The 10542-nt window shown below is 29.5% G+C and overlaps 1 protein-coding gene across 1 annotated transcript; it reads right to left on the bottom strand.

Annotated features, from left to right (window-relative positions):
- Positions 1-281: 281 nt before the first annotated feature.
- Positions 282-9133, bottom strand: LOC145323589 (xyloside xylosyltransferase 1-like). The gene is made up of 15 exons (XM_080165969.1): positions 9030-9133; positions 8673-8705; positions 8276-8364; positions 6918-6990; positions 6601-6679; positions 6392-6494; positions 5922-5968; positions 5401-5462; positions 4128-4180; positions 3785-3862; positions 3324-3393; positions 2554-2632; positions 2200-2285; positions 1811-1879; positions 282-689 (listed from the first exon to the last, which is right to left on the bottom strand). The coding sequence occupies exons 1-15, from the start codon at positions 9126-9128 to the stop codon at positions 576-578; spliced, it is 1134 nt and encodes a 377-aa protein (XP_080022095.1). The 5' UTR covers positions 9129-9133; the 3' UTR covers positions 282-575.
- Between the last annotated feature and the right edge of the window lie 1409 nt (positions 9134-10542).

The raw sequence follows: 10542 nt of genomic DNA, 5'->3' as shown, positions 1-10542 counted from the left end.
TTAAGAAAACTCTGTTTTAAAAGAATTCGATTGTGGCGACATTTTGTGTGGTCAAATATTAAACTAAAATTGTAATCATCATCATTAACCCTTTGGTGATGGTAATGTAAAGGAAAAATATAATTTTAAAAATCTTTTTAAAATCATTTAAATTATTAAATATTTACTTTCTTTTAGATAGTAATGCCGGGTGAGGAAAATAGATTTATTGAGAAATAGATATGCATATAGAAAACTAGCCAATAGGGAGATAATTATATCGAGCCAACTCTAGTCAGAAAGATATAATTGAAAAATTAGACTTATTGGAAATATTGTTTTAAAACTTCGCATGAATAAGTTAAAATCAGTTAAATTCACACATCAAATTGGAAAATTTAAGATGAAAGACTTCACAATTATTTTTGAATGTAATAATAAAAAATATATAACTTTTAAATGTCTATAACTTCTAATGTTTTGTATTGTTGATTTTATCATTCTTTTTAAAATTTATTATTATATTTAAAACTTTTCAACCGTACAACTGACAACATATGTATGGGCGTTAAGCCCTAATTTATTCTGAACGTTGCCTAATTATTCATGCTTCCAAATATATGATTAATTTTAGCAGTTTGATTACATCCCACATAGTATTTATCGTTAATATTGTCAACTCTTTGCACGTTCCATTCACATGGTAATATCTAAACAGAAATATAGATAAATCGTGGCTTTTTTACATTTATAGAATGTAAGTCCACCCTTCCTTGTCTGCACGTCTGTTTGTCATTTTATCTAGGTATTTCTCTCATTATCTGTCTATCTAACAGTCCTGTATCTTTATTAGTATCGTTGCTACTCCAGAGGTAATTTCTGTATGTCTTCTATATTTTAGTATGTTTGTAGTCCAATGCAATGTATTTCCTATTTCTTAATTAAGAAAATTAGTTCAACTCCAATCTCTAGCTCTCTCATTATTCCCTTTTTTTGGTTTCTTTCTTTGGTCTCTCTCTCTCCCTCTCAATCTTTATCACATTGTCTATATAGTATACTCTCCCTCTTTGTTTTTTCTTCTTTTTCCTTCTGTATACCCTTTTTAGTAGCAAAGCTACTCTATAATTCACAATGTCCGTCCGTATGTCCGTAATTAATGCATTGGGGTAAACGTGATTTTCTCGGCTCCTATTCAAGATAGACAGCTAAAATTTTTAGTGAAGATTTCCACTATATCTGCCCATCTATTATATACATTGTTTTGTCCGTCTGTTTGTTATTTGGGGTGGTAGATCGATTCCTAGATTTTTACGTTTTCGTGATTTTCTCAACTTTTTAAAAAGATAAATGACTAAAATTTTCAGGGATTCATTAATTCCATATTCTACGTATATTCAATAAGTTTTAGAAATATTTTTTTTTATTATTTGGGGTGCTAGATCGATACCTAGATTTTTTTAGGCTTTCATGGTTTTCCTATTCCTATTCAGGATTGACGGTTGAAATTATCAGGGATTGAGTACGCTCATGTTCTACATATTTCCATCAAGTTTCATTAAGACTTGTCTATTAATTGCGGTGCTAGATCGATTCCTAGATTTTTAAGTTTTCATAATTATAAGGTTGCGTGATTTTAAAGGTGCGATGATTTCCCTATTTTACCAATATTAATATTTATTATATGACACTGCTTTATAGTATTTTTTTCCTGATATACAATTATAATTTTTGAGCTTCGCTACTTATGGATGTTGTCATCCTTGTTTCTTTTGTTACTAATATTTTACTATTTAAAATCTTTCTCTCTCTTTTTTAAAAATCTTGTATCTACCTTAAATAATTGAGGATATTTCCAAGATAAACATGTAAACCAATCTTGATCTCCAACAGATAATACAATCTAAATGATAATCAAACTAAGTATTTCTGTTGAAAATTGTCAAATTACAATTTTACAAATTCCTAAATTCCGAGGTGCTTTGTAACTTTTAATCCATAACATAAAAGCTATTTACCGCCTCGTTTTATAGACTTTTTTCCGCGGATCAAAAAATTAAAAAATATAAGATAAAACCGAATTTTGTTGGCCTTAAGCAGCCGAAGCAAAATATTGTCTATAATACGATACGATATATGATTTTACAGTATAGACCTGAACCGGTCTTTATACAGCGGATATCAATCAGTTTCAAAGCCACAATTAAAAATAAATGAACTTACATCTGGCAACATCATTTCATGGCGAAGCTTGACCAATCTTTCTGTTGTTAGTTGCGCCTGATACAACTCACTAGCACGAATCTTTTCTAAAATTTACATTTCTATTATATGTTATTATTTGATTCATATTAATATTTATAGGGAACTGGAATTGACTTTTAAAATACATTTTACTTTGACTATTTTTTTTATAATAAACATATACAGTTTATCAGTCGATATTTTTGCAATAAAATTATCCAAACTGTCACCAGATCAATGTTAACTTTTTTCATCTTAATGTTGCACCAACAATTATGGATATTATTTTACTTGTCTTTAGTTAATTAGGGCTATTTATATAAACGAACTGACCTAAATTATATAAAACTACTCCAGTATTGAAACCTCTCAATCTTTCTTCATCTTTTGTATTCAGCTTGTATTCTGTGCTCTATTAATAAGTAAAATCAGTCATCAAGATGAACAAGGATGACAACATCCATAAGTAGCGAAGCTAAAAAAATATGAATGAACATACGAAAAAATGAAGTCTATAACGGTCTTTTGAAGAGAAACGTGAAAATCTAGGAAACGATCTAGAAATCCAAGAAATAAGCAAATCATAATGAAACTTGGTAGAATGATATAGAATTGGAACTTATTTGATCTCTGGAAATTTCAGCCGTCTATCTTTAAAAAAAGTCGAGAAAATTATAAAAACTAAAAAATCTAGGAATTGACAAAGCAACCCAATAAATGGATAAATCTTAATAAATGTGAATTTATTTGATCATTAAAAATTTCAGCTGTCTGTTTTGATTAGGAGCCGAGAAAATTACGTTTCCTCCATAGCATTACGGACAGACAAAGTGAATTATAGAGAAGCTCCGCTACTTAAAGGAAAAAGCAGCCCTCAATGTTACCAAAAGAATACCTTAATTGATTAACAACCCTTTTTCCCTAAACTATACCATCTACCTGAGGTGAGGGGTAATTAACTATAGTTGTTCCAATTATTTGGTTGCTTGATCATGATTAGAGTTAAAAGATATTTTTTTTTATTTAAAGACAAGCAAGCCCTATTATTAATAGAATACAATTTAATCATCTTAGTTTCAACGCAAAAAAAGATAAAACCTCACATTTTTCATTTTAGATGCTGCGTATCCATAATATCCAGAATGATCTGCCACAACTCCGATTATTTCTTCACTAGAAATATAATTACATCACAGAATCTTAGATTAAGTATCTAGCATAAAAGCCTGTTAAATCATATTTTCCCAATAGAAACAAAACATCATTGACGACGGATAGAAATAACTTAGAAACTGGATGTGTATTGTTCTTTTGTCAGATGAATCTTCACAAAAAATAGATGTGTAATGCAGACAACGGCATGGCCAATGTGTTGGAGACCTTGTTTGTCTTTTATATGAACATGGCTGTGTTTATACTTCAGACGCTATTGGCTGATTTCAAAGACCTAATACAATAAGCAGATTTACATATTGCGCATGCCCCTTTTACTTTAATATCCAATAAGAAAACTTTGAGGACCGGTGTAATAAACAACCAAATGTCCCCTCACTCCTGTTTATACCTGTCCATTTGATTAAAATATTTGTAAAGTCCACCCAAGTCTTCTTTAACTTCCAAATCCACATCAAGGACTAGTAATCTAATAAATTCAAATTTAATAATTGTTATTTATCGCATCATATTATGAACTCCTTTTCGCGGATATAGCCCCGAGATGCCAAAATGTAATAAAACTAGTTAATATTATGATTGTACATTTTTATATTCGTAGACAACTACAATAATACGATACGATTCATGATTTCAGTATTGCTTAGAATTAATTTTCTTTTTAAACAAATATATTTATCAATAAGTTGGGAAGCACTTTATCAACTAACCTGTAACTTAAAATTGTATTATACCTGTCTAAATTTTTCATGCAGTTTCCATAGAAAGGTCCAACATAAAATAAATCCTAAAGAATCAAAATATATATTTGTAGGTGTTTTTAATTCATTTTTAAATTCTTTATAAAACTTTTTTGGGTATAATCCCTTTCGTGACAACGCCCCTTAAGGGGCATTTATTTGTAATTTCAAATATTTGCCTTTCTCTTATTTCTAGCCCCTGCAGGGGGGGGCTCTAACCCTGCGGGGTCAATTGCCTAACCCTGCTGGGCAATCAACTAACCCAATATAACCTAACCTAAAATAACCTATCAAAAGCCATTTTGAAAATCTGACGAATGACACTTTAAGGGGCGTTGCCACGAAAGGGACTAACCCACCTTTTTTCACTATCTTCATTATATTACACAATATAATAATTGTAACAATTTGTAACATTGCACATACTTCTAGCTACTTTATTTATATTTTATTTCTAAAAGCGAAACTTTTCTATAATGAGGGCCAGTCCGTCCGTACCTAACGAATAGGTCTTTTTGTTAATTTTGGCATGTTATAATTGTCCTATCCAATTCAAACTTTGCATTATGATTCCTATAGGAGTTAGGTACGAGTTAGAAAGTGGGGCAACTCTATAATCGTTACCAGAAAGTCCCTTTTAAACGTGTTGCTTTTTAACTTTTTTAACATCAAATTTTTATGTGATAAAATAATCCAATTGGTCTGATTTTTGGAACACTGATTCCTAGGACAATAAAGTATATTGTTAAAAGCGAAGCTTCTCTATAATCAAGTCCTAAAAATGTAAGTATGTCCTTAAACAATATCCTGTATTTAAACAGTTGTTCAGCAGCTTCACTTACAATTTAGTTTCGACTATCCTTTCGATTTCAAACTTTGCATGGTAATTCCTGTAGTAGTTAGGTAGCGTAACAACTCTATAATCGTTACCAGAATGTCAGTACGTCCATTTTAAACATGTTGATTTTTAACTTTTTTAACAACAAATTTTATGTGATATAATGATCTGATTGTTTTTTTTGAATACTGATTTCTAAGACAACAAAGTACAATGTTATGAGCAAAGCATTTCTATAATCAAGTCCTGAAAATGTAAGTATGTCCTTAAAATTGTCCTGTATTTAAGCAATTTTTTAACAAAGATTTTGATTAAACTTAATATATTTATATTCTATTTATTAAGTTCTGACAGTCTACAAGTGTTAATGTTCGTTTGTCTAACCATTCTAGAGCTTCGCTTTTATGGATGTTGTCATCCTTGTTTTACCTTAGAATATTTTGGAGATATGACAACGGTAAAGGTGTCATTGTACATTACTTGAACGTCCTCTGAAAAAATAAATATTTTCTGTTTAGCAGACGCGTCCAGTAGCAGTGAATTAATTCGAAAAAAATATTTCATAATTTCAGCTGATTATGGGGAGCAGTCGATGTAAATACTAAACTTGACCCCAAAAAACAACTGAAATCGAGACCTAATTAATTTGTTTGTTATACCAGGCAACCGAGAGCTGAATATTAAACAGCAAATGCAACAAAGCAGACGCTTTTTATGGAGCCTATAAAAAACGACGTCATACTGGACTCTCATTGGTCAATTAAAATGTATACTTGCCTTCATTGGCCTTTCATTGGTCATTTGTATTGTATGATGTCATTTTTTTAAGGCACTATAAAGAGCTTCAACTAAAAAAACTTTTTAAAAATTATTCACTGCCATGCAAGTCTAAAAGACGGCTGAAAGGGTGAAAAAAACACTACAAAATTTGTGTTATAAATAATTCTTACTTTTAACATTCATAGAGTACACATTTTTCATAACATCAATCTCTATTCTAAATACAATTAATCTATGAGAAGGAAAAAATGTTCAAGATTTGTTTGTGATTTTAAATTTTTCTTTTATCAAACAGTATAAAAGTAAATGGTGAACTGTCAGACAGTGTTTTAGATAATAGACTAGCAAACTAACTATAGTTGTCAGGAATCTAAAGGGATAAGACAATGGCATGTAAATCAATCCATATCCTTAAGGATAATACACAAAATTACCCCACCAGTAGATTACATTAGTGGTTGAAAAGTTTGGAGGCTCAACTTAATGAACTAACCAATCAAAATGAAATAAAAGTCCCCAAAGATGATAAGCCAACAACATGAAAACGATATTTATAAACTTTGGGGACTAGTGTAATAAACATCCCCTCCCCCCCCCCCCCTATAGTTATATAGTAGCTACAAAATGAAAATAATTATACCTATATTCTTTAGCAATAGAATTAACATCCACAAATTGAATATACAAATTTTCAAGAATATTATTTTCTTTCATCCGAAAACTTGAAAAAATCTGAAATTTTTCTGAAACAAAAAAATACATATACACTTTATTATAAAAAAATATATACCATCCAAAATAAATTTCAGTCATCAAACAAGAGATTGTAAATGAAAATATAAAACTTACCTATAACATAAACCATTAATCTCAAAACCTTTCTCCACGAGTCTTTGTCTGTTATGAATATTAAATTGATTGAAGTTCCCTGCAAAAATAAAAATTTTGAATCTTTTTTCTTGATAATTTTTAAAAACTTTTTATAAAGCCTATTAAAAATGGTGTCATGCGGGCCTAACATTGGTCAATTAAAATGTATACTGGCCTGTCATTGGTAATCTAGTCTGTGTATTGGCCCATCATTGGTTATTTGTATTGTATGTCATGACTTTTTTTATAGGCACTATAAATAGTTTCCTTTGCTACATTTATGTCTAAATAATTACCTTTGAAGATTCGAATATTGACATAATAAGCCTCGCTAGGGTTGGCATTATTCCTTCCAAAACGTTGTCCACTCTAAAAAAAATATCTTAATAGTCAGGTTAGTATATTTTAGAAGCGCAGCTAGTATAAAAATTTGTCCCTTAGTATGTCGGTCTTCAGAGTTTAACAAAAACGACTGAAACCTCTTTCGCTATTAACAGTTTTAAAATTGATCAAATAAGGTTTACCGACTAAAATGTCAATTTAAAACGATGTTTGTTCTTTTATTGGTACGCTTCTTATAATAATGTCTTTATTAAATATTGTATTTATATCTCTGATATAAAAAAAAACAAGGATGACAACATCCATAAGTACCGAAGCACAAAAAATCGTGGATGGGAATACGTACAAGTAGATTTAAAGTGTATTTATTAAAATTAAGAATAGATTTATTGAAAGAAAAAAACACGAAACCTTGTTTTATTTTGTATGATAACGACGGTTAAAGTAAATTACATACTAGATGCGCATAACAATGGGAAAAGAATATTCTTATACTGTCATCGCAAAAAAGTTTGAAAATCGGACCAAAAATACCAAAGATATGGGGAAATATGTAAAACATATAAAAATAGCCAAAAAAGGCAGTCTAACCGCCATTGTTTCTTTTCTTAAAGTGCCAGGAAATTTAATTTTAATATCTATAACTGAAAAAATTTTGATAATCGGACCATAAACATTTGGGAAAAACTGTGAAAAATATAAAAATAGCCAAAAACCTGCAAAAAAAAGTAGTCTCACTGCCATGGCCGTTTTCTTCAAACGACGGGAAATTTAATTTTTAACACCAAAGATATGGGGAAAAATGTTGAAAATATAAAAAAAAACTTAAACCTGCAAAAAGGCATTCTGACTGTCAATGCTATTTTCTTTTATCGACGGGAAATTAAATTTTGATATCTTTACTTAAAAAATTTTGAAAATCGGACCATAAACACCAAAGATATGGGGGAAATGTGGAAAACATAAAAATAGCCAAAAACCTGCTAAAAAGCCCTACAGTCATCAATGTTTTATAATTAATTGTGCTCCAACAATGATAGGAATGTTGTCAAAAAATTTCAGCTTTCTATCTTTTATAGGAGCTGAGTAAATTCCAATTCCCCCATAGCGTTACGGACTAACGGACAAACAAAGCGAATTATAGAGTAGCTTCGCTACTAAAAACTTACTTTTCAACAATTAAAAATATAGTTTGAAAGTTTTGGATAAAAAGGTTTATCTCTACATATAATTCTTTAAAAAAGGATGCATTTGATCGATTTTAATCATATTACATAAAATGTTTGTGTACAACTTAACTTTAAATACTTACTCTACACTGCACATTATTAATGCCACATTGATAAATTCACTACCAGGGGATTTTATTTCATCTGCATTTAGTAGCTTCATATTGAAATACTAAATAATAATAAATTTTATAAGTCAAGCTAAGAAGCCTTTCCTCCTTATCGAGCAACGAGGATAAAATGAATTGATCTCACAAATTAAACGTGTTTTAACAAATTATCGTTTTAAAAAAGTAACAGGATATCTGTCTTTATACGTGTGTGTCTGTGTGTACCGAAGAATCTTGTTACCCACTGAACCAATATTGTTCTCCTTTACTATTTCATATTTCTTTTAAAAGCTAAAGAAGATCTTAAGCCTTTTTATGGGAGTTGTAGGTTTTCCGTTAACGAGTTATGTAGATTTAAAAGAGTATTTACCTTGTTAAATTCTGAAATTTTTGGTGTATGGCCCTAAAAAAATACTATATTTTATTAAAACACATTATTTTAATTTTCTTTTAAATTCTTATGAATATTCAGGGATGAAGGGGCCATTGGACTGAAAACGAAAGTTTAATTATCAAGATCCTTCATTAATTAGTTTAAACGCTTTTATTGGATCTTGTATAAAACTAGAAATGTGCATACTTTTCTAATTATAACTTTTTTCTACTGAAGCAGTAATGTTTGTGGATGTACATTATACATTAATTTATCGTCTACTATATTATTTCTTAGGATTCCTGGGTGGATATAACCCTATCCTTTCTTAAAGTCCTTTAAAAAAAACTTTACCTGATTTGAAAAAATATTATTATATGAGATATGAAACTGTGAATATAATAGGAGAAATATTAAAAATATTATCAAGAATTTTGTTGTCTGCTGTGCCATTTTATATTTCTGAACAAAAAATAATTTTATTGGAAAATGTATTAGTTGAACATAGAATTGCATCTAAGTTCATCAGCGGGGGAGACATTTCCTCTTTTTACAAATTAGAAAATTTTGGTAATTTTATGAATATGCCGCTAAAATTAATCAATCCCTTGTCTAAACAAGCCTACATTGAATATTTATTGGTTCATTTTAGCTGCAAATAGAGAAATTTAAAAATTCAAAGTTAAACTAACATTACTAGCATCTAGGGCCTCAATATTCAAAGGAATAGGACTAGACTTATTTATAAAGAAATGCTAGCCTAAAACTATCTCAGGACATAGAAGATTCACTGTAATGGAGAACCATATCGGTTGAGCGATAAGCTAGATCCTTTGCTACGGATAAATTGTCGAAACATAGTATATGTCAAAATCAAGCCTTTTAACATGTATGTATCTATTGACTTATTTTAATCATACATTCATTTTAAAACTTTGTTTTCACGATATTGCCATTCACATAAAATAAATGTAATAACTTTTTTGTTTTGTTTAATTTTAACCAAAACATTTAAATAAAGTAGATTTTCTAAAAAGAAACTCTAATTGTATTGTTATCAGCTGATACTAGTGTAAACGCACACGCACACAACTATGGACGCACACACAGAGCGACGTGTATGCGCTTAATAAATAACGCAAGTCATACCCACGGTGTTCTCAAAAAGTAGCAAAATATTTTATCTAAAAAACAAGTTCCCTTAAGTTAAGAGAGAAATAATAAACAGAATATAGGTAGACAATTTGGAAAATTATAACAAATATGGAGAGAATATAAAAAAATTGTTAGATAGACGCATAGTTAAGAGAGGGAGAGACACACATACAGAGAAAAAGTAAAAAAGAAAAAGGAGAAAAAATAAAATAGAAAATTAGAGAGAAAAAAGAGAGAAGGTTACAAACCTTTTAATCACTTCTAATTTGTTAAAAATATGCTATTGATTGTATTAGCTAAATTGTACGAACAGCGCAAGTCATATTGTAAGGTGAACCAAATTGTCCTAGTAGTAAAATTTCTCCATAAGAGGATAATATAGTTAAGACAATATTTTATGCTCTCATGATTTTTCAGTTTTGCTTTTCAGGGGGTGAAATTCCACGTATCCTACCTGTCAAATCATATGTTTTTGTCCTTTGGTCAAAGTGAAATTGAATAACTACGAATAAAAATAATTTATATTAATGGAAGTATTGAATTAAAATCTTCAGAGTGATATGCTTGTATTAATTTAAATTATTGTGAAAAAAAAATAATTCATTTATTATGAAACTACCAAACAATGCCTATATAAATATGTGTAATAATATAATTTCTTGAAGGCTAATGTTGTTGAAGTGAATAATATCTATCTAAATTATATCTATTA

Source organism: Acartia tonsa, chromosome 7 (genome assembly GCF_053477335.1).
Source record: "Acartia tonsa isolate MP-2025a chromosome 7, ASM5347733v1, whole genome shotgun sequence".
NCBI lineage: Eukaryota > Metazoa > Arthropoda > Copepoda > Calanoida > Acartiidae > Acartia > Acartia tonsa.
This window is presented reverse-complemented; position numbering and strand designations above follow the sequence as displayed.

What these genes read in the sequence shown, in the direction of transcription:
- LOC145323589 (XM_080165969.1), bottom strand. Translation starts at nt 9,128, where the DNA reads ATGGCACAGCAGACAACAAAATTCTTGATAATATTTTTAATATTTCTC. An exon ending in CAATATTCGAATCTTCAAAG is followed by an intron (nt 6,680 to 6,917) that starts GTAATTATTTAG and finishes TTATTTTTGCAG; the next exon opens with GGAACTTCAATCAATTTAAT. An exon ending in CAGCATCTAAAATGAAAAAT is followed by an intron (nt 2,633 to 3,323) that starts GTGAGGTTTTAT and finishes ACTTATTAATAG; the next exon opens with AGCACAGAATACAAGCTGAA.